Here is a 17,192-nt window from a genome sequence, read left to right on the forward strand (position 1 = left end):
CAATAATCTAAAAAGAATTGTTTAAAAGCATCGAAAATAAGTTGTCAACTGTCATGGTTTTTTCAAACATTGTATAACAGTAGCATGAAAATTAACAAGAAACATGTTATATGAATATATTGTATATATTTGTTAACTTGATTATTCTATTTATCCTCGGACACTTTCGCAACCTCTAATAGATAGACGAACAATTCTCTTCATCATCGCCATGCGTATTAACTGAATAACACTTTATAATAGTGACTGTTATCTGTATCATAGTTATTTTTAACTTTCAATAAACAAACTATACGTGTACTATACGATATCGTTGATAATTTGATATCTTGTATTTACATTTTTACGTAGTGGTTTTGTACGTTACATGTATACCAAAGGTACAGGCAAAAGTAGAAAATTCGATTTTAAATATAATTTAAGGTAAGGTGGCTGTAATGATTTCTTATTAGTTATATTATTGTCAGAACTTTCTTATTTATCGTAGTTATAAGAAACTGATTAGTATATATTGATGATATGTACACAGTCATACAGGTAAAGATAAAATATACCAGCCGGTTGATTTCGAGGCTGCGTTATCTTGTGTGAAATTTTCAGAATAGTTACCTGAATCAAATTGATTTATACCAAAACACTTATTTGACATGACATAAATATCTGAATAAACTATTAGTCGTCTAAATATTGGTCTTCTAGTCTTCAAATCATACTTTTTCGTTCATTATTTTGTACATAAATCAGGATGTTAGTTTTCTCGTTTGAATTGTTTTACATTTTTAATTTCGGGGCCTTTTATAGCTGACTATGCGGTATGGGTTTTACTCATTGTTGAAGGCCTAAAGTCGTTAATTTCTGTGTCATTTGATCTTATTTGGAGAGTCGTCTCATTGGCAATCATACCACAGCTTCTTATTTTTATACATGAACATAAGGTGGGATTATAAATGTTGTTGTTGATATGAACATACCCATACTTCTGTCACAAAATCCAGAAGTTTTATACACATAACACAAATACACATAACTACGAATTATCGGTAATGACATTTTATTGTTAAAATATCTCATTTAAAATGTCTAATGCATTTATTGACTCTAAGTTAACATTTCTCAGTTTTTAGGTTAACATTTCTGAGTTCACATTTGATATTTCTGAGTTCCAACTTTATATTTCTCACTGCCAAATTGTTATTCATCACTTCCAAGTTCGATCTAAGAATGTCCAGTTGGCAATAAGACAGTCAAAGTAGAAATGAAAAATTCTAAAACTAGAATGTTCCTACAAGTCTTCTATCAATTTCACAAACACAGCTGGGTTTTGTTCTTTTCCGATTTGTAGTAATATTTTATATCCAGATGAAGTATAAGTTCATTGAAACAACTTCAAAGTAGACACTGATTACAAAAGGAGCCAATTGCTGCATACTTAAATGAGCTTTGTTCACTAAAACATATTTAGTAGAGATGAATAATAAAAGAGGTTAAATGATACTCACATACAGCTTATCAGTTATTCAAATAATAAAATAATAGTTAATTTTAAAACAGGTACATGTATTACAAACATAATGTAAGTCAATCATCTAGTATTGAAGTAGTCGGACACATAAACTAATAGTACTTTTCAAGGTACCTAGCTGGCCATGTGGTCTAAGTAGTCGAACTCTTGTACCACTAGCCTATCATCACTGAGGTTTTGAGTTTGAATCCCGTACGTGGCAGGTGCGGTCGACTCCAATCTTGATTGATTAGGATTGTCAGTTTTCCAACCGCAGGTCGGTGGTTCTCTTTTATCACTCTGGTTTCCACCACCAATAAAAACTGACCGCCACAAAATAGCACAATAGTGCTGAAAATGGCTTTTAACACTAATCAATCATCAATCAGTACTTGACCCATCAACTGCGTTTTAGTTACGAATACTGATATTTTTATTCGCCGTGATGACAAATATTTCTATCTTTTAAAGACATTTCATTAAATCAAGCGATTTTCAGTCACATTAAGAGTACTTTTTATGTAATACTATTCACAGATAGAAAGCAGCATGTACATGTAGTGTTACATATTTGTTTAGGGGCCAGCTGAAGGACGCCTCCGGTTGCGGGAGTTTCTCGCTGCATTGAAGACCCATTGGTGGCCTTCGGCTGTTGTCTGCTCTATGGTCGGGTTGTTGTCTCTTTGACACATTCCCCATTTCCATTCTCAATTTTATTAAGATTGTTAATAACCTGGGTTGAAATATCTAAATACTGCAAATTCAGAAATTATTGCCTGTACTTATTTTTGCAATTTCGACATGACAGATAAAAATGTAATAATAGTTTTTGCGATACCAGGAAAAGATGCATAAAACTATTTATGTCAGATTTCGGATTGTGATTTCCTTTTATTACCATAATCACCAAGTAACATTATTCGCAGTAATAGAAACATCGCAATAATATCTGAATTTACAGGAGTAAAAACTGTAAAAATGTCCTAAAATCTTTTATAGATTAGATATTTTGTTTAAATTGAAAAAAATCTCGGTTTATGCATATGAAATAGAGTACATACACACTACAGATAATGTGTAATGTAGTTAAAGGAATTTTGAAAACTTTTGGAATACAGTTTTTATTTTTTACTCATAGAGAGCGAATCATTGAAAATGTCAGCTGCAGCATTGGCCATGATGTTGGTGGTATCAGTCCATATCTGCCATGGAAAAACCCCAGTGACATGTATGTTTATTTATGTTTTCTCCTTTCTGATTATTTGTCGCATCTTCTGTAAATTTAGTACTGATAGTAAAATTTGACGTCAAATGAATGTTGCTACCTGTTAAGTCTACATTAAGTAAAATTTTAACTGAAAGGAATAAATAGATTAATGAACACGCACGACAGCAAAGTGGAAAGGGATTAATATTGATTGTTATAACTTGCTTCACAATCCACTATCAATAAATATGTTTAAACTAACATTGATTGAACACAAAATAAAATTCGTTCATTTATGAGTTTAAATGTCCCTTTTGGTATCTTTCGCCTGTCTTTGGTTTGATGATCCAATAAAATATGACATAATGTTAAATGTATCTAATTTATCTGTGTCTAATCAAACGTATAAAGTGAAATCACAAAAATACTGAACACCAAGGAAAATTCAAAAAGGAAAGTCCCTAATCAAATGGCAAAATTAAAAGCTCAAACACATCAAACGAGTGGATAACAACTGTCATATTCCTGACTTGGTACAGGCATTTTCTTATGTAGAAAATGGTGGATTGAATCTGGTTTTATAGCTAGCTAAACCTCTCACTTGTATGACAGTCGCATCAAATTCCATTATATTGACAACGTTGCGTGAACAAAACAAACAGACACAATAGGTAAAAATGTCAAAAATAGGGGTACAGCAGTCAACATTGTGTTATCATCTTAATCACTATAAAACAAAAAAATGTAGCAAAGAAGCACAAAAAGGCATCGTAAAACTTAACAAACTCATGCATTGCTTTTTTGTTATACGATTTTATTTATCTATGTAAAATCCACCCATAAAGGATTGAAAGATTTTAAGTACTGGGACCTAATTTATCTTTGTCCAATCATACGTATGCCTTTCAAGTTGAATATTAACTTTTTATATTTTATTAGATTCATTTCCAACTGATTCATGTGTTTCTGATCCATATCTTGTTGACGAAAATACCATGGTTTACATGAAGTTTGAAGGGAATTTCGGCAGCCCGGAATGTAGACAAATGTCGTTCACAACTCCAAAATCTGCTTTCTATTCATATACAATGTGCATGAAAGAACTTTATTACAGTAGCCCAAAATGTCAGAGTAAAGTTAACTTCAAGAAGTATTGGTCTGACTACTACAACTATGACTACAATAATGAGCAGGTAATATATATTGTACAGGTACAAAGCAAACGTAAAGAAAGGGTAGGAAAATAAAAAACAATCAGATAAATATACCAGTCTTTACTATAACTAGGTCTTTAGTTTGACCCACGACCTCTCGCACTCGATTCGTACACGCTTCCACGAGACCACCGAGGCGGGCATTATTCTATGAAGTCTTATAATCAGTTATTCTTTTGCGTAACATTATTTATTTAATCTAAAATTGGTTCTATTATATGAGATGAGTTTTACTTTGAAAGAGGACGAAGTCCGTATAACTACATATCATTAATTTAAAAATGATATGTCGATAAAAATAATTTTTAACCTTTAAAACAACACGTCATGACGTCACAAAATTCAATTAAAATGAACGGTTGAATATGTATTTATATGTTTGGATGTGTAAGGCTAGGGGAAATGTTTTACGTCATTGGGTTCATGATGGAGGGCGGAAAAAAGATATTATGGCTAATCAAATAATTTTGACAATCATTTTCTCGACACATAGTTCGTTAAACGGAATCATTTCTTAGACTAGACATCTGTATATGATATCACTGTAAATGTATATAAGTATCGTGTTCTTCATTTTATAGGCAAGTCTGTGTCGTATTAAAGTATCAATTATCTACACATCTAACTTATTAAAACTGCAGCGACGACGAGATGTCTCTAAGCAGACCAGAATATGCGACACGGTTGTGATACTAATTTAATCTATCTCTTGTCTTAATGCATCATAATACTGTACACTAACATAAAAAAAAATATGTAGGAAATCGTTTGCTCCTTTCTAACATTTTTCTTTTGTCAAAATAACACTTTGAAATTATGTTTAAAAGACAGAACTGGCAAATGCGCATTTATAAATCTTTCTAATTGTTATATTCGTTTTCTACTGCAAGTAGGTCTTCTACCTTGTCCACGTTTTGGTATCCTTTTCCTTATTTTAAGATATTAGGAGAAGGCTGTTCAGGCAACTCATATGGCAATAACAGAATGTTTTCACGATGTTTAGTCGATGCAAATCATGTTTCATTTGAACTAAAAAAATCAAAACTAGAGAATAATGGTTATAACAGATATGATGACAGAAAACAACAGGAATTGATTCCAGACAAACTAAATGATACTTTTAGTTTTCAAATTGAAACAAAATGGGAATACAATTGTAAGTACTTTTATTTCTATTATGTACTTTGGTTATCTAATGGGTATGATTATAATAATAATAATAATAATAATAATAATAATAATAATAATAATAATATATTTATTATAAGACTACAAAATAATTGGGGAAAAAAGAAAATTAAAATTTTGCATAAAACAACATTATCATCAAGTAACCGAACGCCCGGTCTAAAGGTACCAGTCTTGAATTACAATTACAAATACAAGACTGAAACCTGCATAGGTATTTCTTTATGCAAGAAACCATGCATGCAGAAGTATAAAAAGATATCAAGCACAACAGTTCGAGGTTGAATTAGATTATGGCAGCATATGTGATTTTCAATTTTAAAAGAACAATTCTTTTAATGGCATTTTTAGGTTCAAATATGGCTACCCAATGAAAACAAAATGAAGAATTGGTTTTTTTGTTAAGAATGTCTTTACTGTATTAGGTACCAGTCTTGTATTACAACTCCAGTTTCCGGAGCATATGAAAACATAGATTGAAATGAAGTAGTCCATTTTTTTCTGTTTGATTAAAATTTTATGCTGAATTGAAACATCTTTTTAGATTTTTATAAAATGTTGCATCTTTCCTGGGATATCAAATCAGGAAAGTGGAAGGATATGATGTTAACTAGAAGTGGTGCGGACTAGTAACAACTTCAAACAGAGAGTAGAAAAGAGTAATTTTGACTTCAGGGTTTCATAACTTTTTATTCTTCGTGGCATGAGGCACTTTTTTCCCATTTAATCATAATTTCACATTAATACATACATGATATGTACATGAAAAAAAATTCTATGTAGCATTTTATTGTAATTTATTTTCAAATGATCAGTTGTTTTGCATATAGCCTATGAAGCAGTCAATTACAAGACTACAACCTATAGGCACATTGTTATTAAAACATTTCAATCTCTCTACACATTGATCATGTTCATGAAAAATTAAAAACTTCAGTTGTTTTTTTTTTGGCCTTCTTACAACTTCACTAAATCGAAAAAAGTCCTTTCATTATCTTAATACCACCAAAAATATTTTACTTGATAAGTTCTTACACTCGCACAAGTGCATGTGACGATGGCATTGAGTGACTGCAATGCCATCAACTGTTAAGACTAAGTTCATAGAGCACTTATATCTCATTCAGATGGCTTGATTGGTGGAATAACAGGTGGCATTGTTGGCATGTGTGTTCTCACAGGAGTAGGAATCTATTTGTGTATCTATTGTCGCCGTAGGAAACGCCTAACAGGAAGATACTGCTGCACATGTCCCACATACAGACCAAGTTACTCGAGTGAGTTTTGTTTTTCCCTTTAATTCCGAAAAACTAGATTTAGGGAACGGACACCTGATCACATAGATATTTGTCGTATGAAAATTTTACTTGTACCGAATGTTTATTTGACACTCTGTGTATATCCTATTTAATTGCTTATTGTTTAATTTGTTTTTATCCTGAATAAGCTCAAATTGCTGTGCAGTGATCGTCAAACAGTTATTCAACCAATCGTTCAACTAAGAATATACATTGTTTTGCTTTTCGGTTATTTCTTATTAGACAAACTTTGAGATAAATGAAAAACAATCGAAAACATGTGAACTCAGAATCGAATGCATTCTGGGTAAAATTTTCAAAAAGTGTAGACCAAAACGATTTGATTCGCATTAAACGTCCGAACCAGTAAAAATCATTAAATCAAGTTGTTTTCATCTGGGGTACGAACAATGGCATAAACCATATTTGTTTACATCTGGGGTACGAACAATGACATATTAACCATAGTTGTTTACATCCGGGGTACGAACAATGACATTAACCATAGTTGTTTACATCTGGGGTACGAATAATGACATTAACCATAGTTGTTTACATCTGTGGTACGAACAATGACATTAACCATAGTTGTTTACATCTGGGGTACGAATAATGACATTAACCATAGTTGTTTACATCTGGGTATACGAACAATGACATTAACCATAGTTGTTTACATCTGGGGTACGAACAATGATATTAACCATAGTCGTTTACATCTGGGGTACGAACAATGACATTAACCATAGTTGTTTACATCTGGGATACGAACAATGACATATTAACCATAGCTGTTTACTTCTGGGGTACGAACAATGACATTAACCATAGTTGTTTACATCTGGGGTACGAATAATGATATTAACCATAGTTGTTTACATCTGGGGTACGAATAATGACATTAACCATAGTTGTTTACATCTGGGGTACGAATAATGACATTAACCATAGTTGTTTACATCTGGGGTAAGAACAATGACATTAACCATAGTTGTTTACATCTGGGGTACGAATAATAACATTAACCATAGTTGTTTACATCTGGGGTACGAACAAAGACAGTAACCAAAGTTGTTTACATCTGGGGTACGAATAATGACATTAACCATAGTTGTTTACATCTGGGGTACGAACAAAGACAGTAACCCTAGTTGTTTACATCTGGGGTACGAATAATGACATTAACCATAGTTGTTTACATCTGGGGTACGAACAAAGACAGTAACCATAGTTGTTTACATCTGGGGTACGAATAATGACATTAACCATAGTTGTTTACATCTGGGGTACGAACAAAGACAGTAACCATAGTTGTTTACATCTGGGGAACGAACAATGACATATTAACCATAGTTGTTTACATCTGGGGTACGAACAATGACATTAACCATAGTTGTTTACATCTGGGGTACGAACAATGACATTAACCATAGTTGTTTACATCTGGGGTACGAACAATGATATTAACCATAGTTGTTTACATCTGGGGTACGAATAATGACATTAACCATAGTTGTTTACATCTGGGGTACGCATAATGACATTAACCATAGTTGTTTACATCTGGGGTACGAACAATGACAGTAACCATAGTTGTTTACATCTGGGGTACGAATAATGACAGTAACCATAGTTGTTTACATCTGGGGTATTAATAATGACATTAACCATAGTTGTTTACATCTGGGGTACGAACAATGACAGTAACCATAGTTGTTTACATCTGGGGTACGAATAATGACAGTAACCATAGTTGTTTACATCTGGGGTACGAACAATGACAGTAACCATAGTTGTTTACATATGGGGTACGAATAATGACAGTAACCATAGTTGTTTACATCTGGGGTACGAACAATGACATTAACCATAGTTGTTTACATCTGGGGTACGAACAATGACATTAACCATAGTTGTTTACATCTGGGGTACGAACAATGACATATTAACCATAGTTGTTTACATCTGGGGTAGGAATAATGACATTAACCATAGTTGTTTACATCTGGGGTACGAACAAAGACAGTAACCATAGTTGTTTACATCTGGGGTACGAACAATGACATATTAACCATAGTTGTTTACATCTGGGGCACGAACAATGACATTAACCATAGTTGTTTACATCTGGGGTACGAACAATGACATTAACCATAGTTGTTTACATCTGGGGTACGAACAATGACATTAACCATAGTTGTTTACATCTGGGGTACGAATAATGACATTAACCATAGTTGTTTACATCTGGGGTACGAATAATGACATTAACCATAGTTGTTTACATCTGGGTACGAACAAAGACAGTAACCATAGTTGTTTACATCTGGGGTACGAACAATGACATATTAACCATAGTTGTTTACATCTGGGGTACGAATAATGACGTTAACCATAGTTGTTTACATCTGGGGTACGAACAATGACATTAACCATAGTTGTTTACATCTGGGGTACGAACAAAGAGAGTAACCATAGTTGTTTACATCTGGGGTACGAACAATGACATTAACCATAGTTGTTTACATCTGGGGTACGAACAAAGACAGTAACCATAGTTGTTTACATCTGGGGTACGAACAAAGACAGTAACCATAGTTGTTTACATCTGGGGTACGAATAATGACATTAACCATAGTTGTTTACATCTGGGGTACGAACAATGACATTAACCATAGTTGTTTACATCTGGGGTACGAATAATGACATTAACCATAGTTGTTTACATCTGGGGTACGAACAAAGACAGTAACCATAGTTGTTTACATCTGGGGTACGAATAATGACATTGACCATAGTTGTTTACATCTGGGGTACGAATAATGACATTAACCATAGTTGTTTACATCTGGGGTACGAACAAAGACAGTAACCATAGTTGTTTACATCTGGGGTACGAACAATGACATTAACCATAGTTGTTTACATCTGGAGTACGAATAATGACATTAACCATAGTTGTTTACATCTGGGGTACGAACAATGACATTTACCATAGTTGTTTACATCTGGGGTACGAACAATGACATTAACCATAGTTGTTTACATCTGGGGTACGAACAATGACATTAACAATAGTTGTTTACATCTGGGGTACGAATAATGACAGTAACCATAGTTGTTTACATCTGGGGTACGAATAATGACAGTAACCATAGTTGTTTACATCTGGGGTACGAATAAAGACATTAACCGTAGTTGGTTACATTCTGAAACAAAAGAGCAGAAAACAGCCGATTTTCTTCCTTAGGAATAGATGACCTTAGCTGTATATGAAAAAAAAACTTTCAGAAATTTGCTTCCTGAATGCGCCTCAACTTCGTACTTTATTTGGCCTTTTTAACTTTGTTGATTCGAGCGTCACTGATGAGTCTTATGTAGACGACACGAGCGTCTTTTGGCCGCTTTTCGTTTTTTGCAATGGCATTTGTGGTTTTTTTTCGAACTATAAGTTTGAATGTCAAATTGCCAGTCTTTTTCAAGTTTATTTGAGATCTAAGATTAAACAAGAAAAAGGTCATTAAATGAAAAAAAAATAGCAGTATAATGAGGAGTCTGGTTTGAATTCATAACATATGGCATTTAGAAACACATTTTTAAATTATGCGTCATATGAGAGAGAAAAGCTAGATAGCACGAATGAACAGTTAGTACTTATTGTAACACAGATTTTTGTTTGGATGTTAAGATATCATTCTTGCAAACGAATTTCGTTTAAAAATACGATATAGTTGAATTTTGTCTCGACCAATAAAAAAGATAACCCAATTTAGTCATATAACGGAATCATAAACAAACTTCATATAAATGAGATGATAAGCTTGCTAAAAAACCAGGTTAAACCCACCATTTCCTTCAGAAAAGACCTGTACCAAGTCAGGAATATTACAGATGTTTTTCACTCGTTTTGTTGGTTGACAATGTTTGATTTTGTCAGTTTTTATAGACTTCCCTTTTTGATTTACCTTGGAGTTTGGTAGTTTTGTTATACTCTTTCATAAACTTGCATCTGATCCGCATGTGGCATTTGTCTTGTTCAGGATCGTGCTGTACATGTAGTATTCTAACATTCCATTAATGTACTGTCTGCGACTGCAGGATAAACAAAGGCCAGTTTTTTACTGAACAAATCATAAACCATATTCTGACAAAAATTAACAAAACATTTTAATTGAAAAGGTAACAAATAATCCAATAAATGTCTGTGCAACAATCAAAAAACAATTTTCTTCGATGAAAATATTTTGGTTATTTTTCTAGCTGTTGTCTACTAAACAAATATCTTATTATTCGGTATTTATAACAAAATCGTTAATAATTACTTACATGTATGTTTTATAAGAATCCGTGATTCTGCTTGTATGACAACAATCCAATTGCAGCTATGACTGCACCTGTTATCAGTGGCATATTAAAAAAATGCATAGAAAAACAAACGAAAATCTTGATACAACTCTTAATTTCATGGTTGTAGCATAAAAATGTAATTATAAGAATTGAATCTTCTTTTTATAATTGTATAGGGTTGTAAAGGCGTTGATCATGCGCACATTTTAAGCGTACAAACTTTGCTTTGGTCAATGATTTTACACTCAAATGAAAATATAAAAAGAAGCTTTCAATTCTTTATTAATGACAAACATATTTGAATTGAAAAAAAAAATGAAAAAAGGATATGTTTCTAGATACGAAATTAACTAAACACAATCGTTTCGTAATAGAGATAAAGAATTATTGCCTGGATATTTGATAAAATTTGAATTTCTGCTTATTTGCAATTCAAACTGTAAAAATCTAAATGATTGTCAAAGCAAATGGAACAGTACTGTGTAATGCCATTTAAAATATTTTCAGAGTTAATGACAGAGGGATTAGCCCAAGGTTTCTCAGCGGAATGTGCTGTAGCTGGTATATTGTTGTGTTCCTGCGTACTATGTAGTCGACAAAAACGTAAAGAACAGAAAGAAGATCAATTTGAAAAAGGTATACATACCTAGAATGGTGTAAACTTCCCAATAAAACGTATATATGGTGTAATGGAAATTTACACCATTCAAGTTCTGAGCTGGATATTTAATTGAGATACAGATTATATTTATGGTGACAAAATATAATAGTGAATGAAAACGGGGAATGTGTCAAAGATTCAATAACCCGACCTTCAACTCAGCCCTTAAACAATAATGTATTATACTACTTCAGCGTAATAGATGCCACACTAAACTCCGAAACATACAAAGGAAACACACAAGACTAACGAAGGCCAGAGGTGTCTGACTTGAGACAAGTGCAACAATGTGGCGGGGTTTAACATGTTTTGAGAGATCTCAACCCTCCCCTATAATTCTTTTAACTCGTATAACTAACACAATTCTTGCAAACATCAGTTCACTGAAACATGTGAATATGCATTAATAGCAACTGATGCATTAAAATTAGAACCGCAAAATATATTGCAAAATATAAACATTATTTTGAATGTTAAGATATATCTGTAATATTGTTGCACAACACTGCTCTGGTCTCATCGTAGAAATGTTACTTCTGAGCAATTAAACAGTATAAATGAAGTTAAAGAAGTTTTTATCCCCCAACATGCCCAAAAAATGACTCAGAAATCAGAGAATCGACGAGTTTTCATATATAGGTTCATCTACCATAATGGTTTTTCCATCTGGAATTTTGCAGTTGACTGGTTGGTATGAGTATATTTACAAAATAACATAGAATACAACCACACTTAAATAAATCGATTATTTATTGTTTCTCTTTTTTTCAATTTAGATTACTAAATTACTGATTTATTTATAGTATAGATGTATGTCGAGTTATGCATGTCTTTCTTATATGTCTTTATAGTTTCTATGGCAACTGATTACACCTCATCTGATTCAGAGAATAAATGGGAAACAGTGAAGGGCTTAAAAGATCCAGATACAGCTCCTCTTCTTCAGTGCGACAGCTAAAACGGCAGACATCCGAAGATCTAGAGAAGAAACATGAATTGCTTATAATAAGAAAAATCAATTATAACTGCATATTTAATATATTTTCCAGACTGTACATAAAACCCCTATGAATGTTTATCAATATTTGCGAAAAAAAAGTATAACAAAAATACAGAACTCCAAGGCAAATTTAAAAAGAGGGCATGTCCATAAAAACTGACAAAATCATACCGCTATCAATCAACGGAACAAGTGAAAAACAACTGCCATATTCCTGACTTGCTACAGGCATTTTCGTAGACAATGGTGGGTTGAACCTGGTTTCATAGCTAGTTAAACTTCCCACTTGTACGACAGAGATTTTAAACTTGAATTGATTAAAGATAACTGCAGTGGTGACATCATCAATTAGTGTGTATTTTCAAAATTTGTTTAGAATATTACCAAATGTTCTACTTAGTGTTCCCACGTTACCGTTCTCTTTCCATCGAACTGGACTTGATTGAATGCGACTTGAACTTGAACTCAGATTAACATACTGAAAGCAATTTGTGGATCAGAAACTGTTGTGTTTAGTATCTAGCCGATCGAATTCAAAAATATTTTATGTGTTTCGTTTTGTTTGTTTTTAGTTGCATGTGTACTTTTTTTATTATTGCCCGTCCTATCTACATTTTTCAATTGACCCTAATGTTGTCTGTTTTTAATGAGTGTAATCTTAAAGAATACATTCAGTCGAAAGTTGTTTTCGGAATCTTTGGCCATGTAATAGGTTCCAAGGTTTGTCGACCTCAATGCATAGATTGCTTTCAAAACGGGTTTGGCATAATTTTTTGGATTTGTATGGTTATAACTGTCCTTAAATTTTGTATTGATTTGGCCTTCTTAAAACAGGCGAAATATATTAAAAGGACATTTAAAACTCATCATTCCAAAAGAAATTGACAACCCCATAGTAAAAAAACGAAAAACAGATGAAAAGACACGATAGTCTACATAATACTACATAGAAAAATAATAACAAAGCATGGTGTGCTATGAGCATATGTTCTTATTTCTGTCTGTCTGTACGTATGTTATTTTTATATCCCCACTTACCATATGACAAAATTTATGGTACTTTGCTAATTTGCATAGTGGCCATATTGCCTTATCATGACGACAGCCATTACAACAGGATTATACGTGCCCTAAAATTAAAATGCAAATTTGCCAATTCCTAAGTTGAATCAACAATTTGTCCGCAAACAAGTGAATTGTACATGTTTTTTTGCTTTCTGTTCGTGTAAAAATTTAAACTGTCGACATTGAAAACTTTCGAAGTTTTCAGTTTGAAACTTGGAATCGTAACCGTAGTATAATTGCTATATAAAATAACGAAAAATTGTAGAAAAAAATCAAGATTCAAAATAGAAATAAAGATACAAGAAGAGATTTTTCATGATTTGTTCGCATATAGGGAAACACCTTTTTAGGCTAAATAACTTTTATCTTGCCTGTTTTCTTAATTTTTCGGCCATATGTATAAGGAGGGGTACATTGTTTAAACCTTGTCTTTCCTTGTCTGTCCATCCCTTTGTCGAATGAAATTTCCGTCGCATTTTTCTCTGGAGTATTATAAACACGAGCTTCCTTAAATTTTGTATCAGGCTTTAAACTTAAGTGAGCATGTTATACAGTGTGATGATTTTGAACATTCATTGCTTTTTGTGTATACTCATTGGCAATTATTCCACAATTCTTTATTTTTTCTCAGTCACAATGAAATATTTGTCAATTTTGAAGAAATTTTCTATTTCATTCTTAAGTACTTACTCTATTTTTACACAATGCGTTTAACTAACAAATAAAAAGAACAAAGGAGGAATAAATTTAGCCATTATTATTCTAAACGTCCGCATTCTTGCAGTTTCATGATTGGTGGTATTCGTAAATTCCCCTACTAAACATGATATAGCTGTTTATAGTTCTATTGAAAGGCTGAAATACGTGTTTGTCTAGAATATTTAACCAAACATAGGGATATTTTATAATATATTTAGCAAAAGGCCAAAATGATTTGATTTGTGTTTTGCTTACAAATATTGATTTAATGTTGAAATGCAGTTGTGTAATCGATCAAGTTTATTTTTCTTTATATTTGACCAATTATTATAGAGTCATACACGTGACTTGTAACTATTGACCTGATTTTTTTTAATAACATCCAGTTTAAAGATTAGGTTCATATTTCTTTCCAAATGACAGTTTGTTATATGATAACTGTCTTTACACTTATTTGTGGCATTTAACTCATCTGAATAATTCATTGTATTTCTTCACTAAGATCTTGGACTAATATACTAATCAATATAGTATGTCTCAGGTTTTAGGTAGCAACAATTCAGTTCACTTAAGTTTCCTCTCCAATAAATGCCAAAAATAGTCTCTGTGTTGCTGGCCTATGTTTAACTCAAGCAATCTAGCATTTAGTATCAATGTCAAAAAATCCAGTGCGGTTTGAAAATAAGTAAACTGTCTGGGTTCACTTTGACTTCTTTCCAGACACTACAGTCCAATAAAATGTATATGTGTGTTCTTATTTCATTATGAAAAAGGTATTGTGAGTGTGTCATTGTCGTAATTTGATTATTTTCCACAAGAAATACCAGTAAATATGAGAAGTCCCATTTCTTGTTCCCCTTTTCCAAGACAGACAACTAATGGTAACATTGTTTTCACAACGGAGAATGTAAATATGGGGAGATCACTCATAGAACAACTGTGACTGTTTTGTGTCCCTATTCCAGAGATTTTTGGCATAATACATAAAAATAATGACATTATTTATGTAAAATGTGTCATGCAGTAATTTCATGTAATTCAGGTTTTAAGTTAATTCATAGCTTAGAGTTAATGTGTTTTTATTAGAATTTAAATAATTCAGAAAATTATCGAAATATAGGAAAGTTAGATGCAAATTTGAACATCTTGCAATAATTTTTCACTAGTATGTTTAATAGTGATTTTCAGGCATTTATGCAAATGAAGCTGTTTCAAAAAATAGACACGATGCAACAAAATCTAAGATATATTTTTACTTTTCCTTTTTATATAAGATATCAAAAAAATAAAAATATTTCAAAAGTTCCGACATCCCATTTGGACAATTTTTATGATTTTGCATGGTTTTCTGGCAGACTGGCTCTTATTAACTAAAATAACCAGGTCCATTCATTAAAATAAAATATTTAAAAATTGTGTTCTAGATACTGTCTTTTGAGCATGATGAAAAGGAAAATAACAAAAATACCGAACTCCAAGGATAATTCAAAACGGAAAGTCCTTTATCAAATGGCAAAATCAAATGCTCAAACACATCAAACGAATGGAAAACAACTGTCATATTCCTGACTTGGTACAGGCATTTCCTTATGTAGAAAATGGTGGATTAAACCTAGTTTTATTGCTAGCTAAACCTCTCACTTGTATGACAGTCGTATAAAATTCCATTATATTGACAACATTGGGTGAACAAAACAAACAGACATACTATTTATAGGTAAGAATGTCAAAAATTCGGGTACAGCAGTCAACGTTGTTTTATTATCTTAATCACTATAAAAACAAACAAATATGAAAACAAAGAAAAACAAAATGGCATATAGACAAAGCACATAAGCAAAAATGAAAGACAAGAATGCAAAAAATGACCACAATGGCGGGATGTACAAGTATCGAGCCACGCCCAAAGAATGTTATTAATAATGGACAACACAGTAAAGGTTAATAATATACAAAGACAAATAAAAGTATATAAATAACACATATCTGAGAGGGTGATAGAGCAGATTGTTACCCCGAGAAAACATTGTCAACTGAGGCGAAGCCAAGGTTGACAATGTCTTTTCGAGGGGTAACAATCTGCTCTATCACCCTCTCAGATGTGTTATTTAATTTATTATACTGAATATAAAAAAGAAGATTTGGTATGATTGCCAATGAGACAATTCTTCACAAGAGACCAAATGACACCGTACGGCCTTCAACAATGAGCAAAGCCCATACCGCATAGTCAGCTATAAAAGGCCCAAAATGACAAATGTAAAGCAATTCAAACGAGAAAACTAACGGCCTAATTTATGTACAAAAAAATGAACGAAAAACATATATATATCAAATCAACAAACGACAACCACTGAATTACAGGCTCCTGACTTGGCTTACAAATCGAATGTGGCGGGATTAGACATGTTAGCGGGATCCCAACCCTCCCCTAACCTGGGACAGTGGTGTTACAGTACAACATAAGAATGTTATTTTATTACTGTCTATTAAATTTCAAATTCAAAGTAATAAACTATGACGTCGTGTACATACCAATCCTCAGTATTTATTAAAGCGCACACTTGAGCGAGGGTCTCCGTGAAGGGTTTTAGCAGCTGCAAGCTCTTGAATACCGAATGAGTTGGGAAATGTATATCCCATATGCAGGTGAAGTTGGTATATTGCTACTAAGGTGGGGGAAATTGACAATTTCAAAATTAAAATCGTCTCGTTTGTCATAGATTCTGGTACTGAGATGGCCACTTATGTCAAATCCGAGGTATAAGTCTAAAAATGAGGCGGAGGAAGCCGTGTCTGTTGTTTCTTTAATTTCTAGTTCTGGAGGATATATTAATGGAACCCAATCAGAAAACTTTGGATTGTTAATGGAAAGAACATCATCAATATATCTGAATGTAAAATTAAATGATCTGGCTTCTTTGGTCTTCTTGTTTTTTGACCAAATGTATGAAAATAAGAAGAGGTCGGCAAGGAGAGGCGCATAGTTCGTTCCCATAGGAATGCCGACAA

General features: G+C 32.7%; 1 protein-coding gene across 1 annotated transcript; it reads left to right on the top strand.

Annotated features, from left to right (window-relative positions):
• Positions 1-295: 295 nt before the first annotated feature.
• On the top strand, positions 296-15,596 carry LOC127718239 (uncharacterized). The gene is made up of 7 exons (XM_052224232.1): positions 296-423; positions 2,640-2,729; positions 3,648-3,901; positions 4,862-5,078; positions 6,238-6,387; positions 11,263-11,391; positions 12,268-15,596. Exons 2-7 carry the CDS (start codon positions 2,657-2,659, stop codon positions 12,372-12,374), a joined length of 930 nt encoding a protein of 309 aa, XP_052080192.1. The 5' UTR covers positions 296-423; positions 2,640-2,656; the 3' UTR covers positions 12,375-15,596.
• The last annotated feature ends 1,596 nt before the right edge of the window (positions 15,597-17,192 follow it).

This window comes from Mytilus californianus, unplaced genomic scaffold, assembly GCF_021869535.1.
Source record: "Mytilus californianus isolate M0D057914Y unplaced genomic scaffold, xbMytCali1.0.p SCAF_10, whole genome shotgun sequence".
NCBI classification, from domain to species: domain Eukaryota; kingdom Metazoa; phylum Mollusca; class Bivalvia; order Mytilida; family Mytilidae; genus Mytilus; species Mytilus californianus.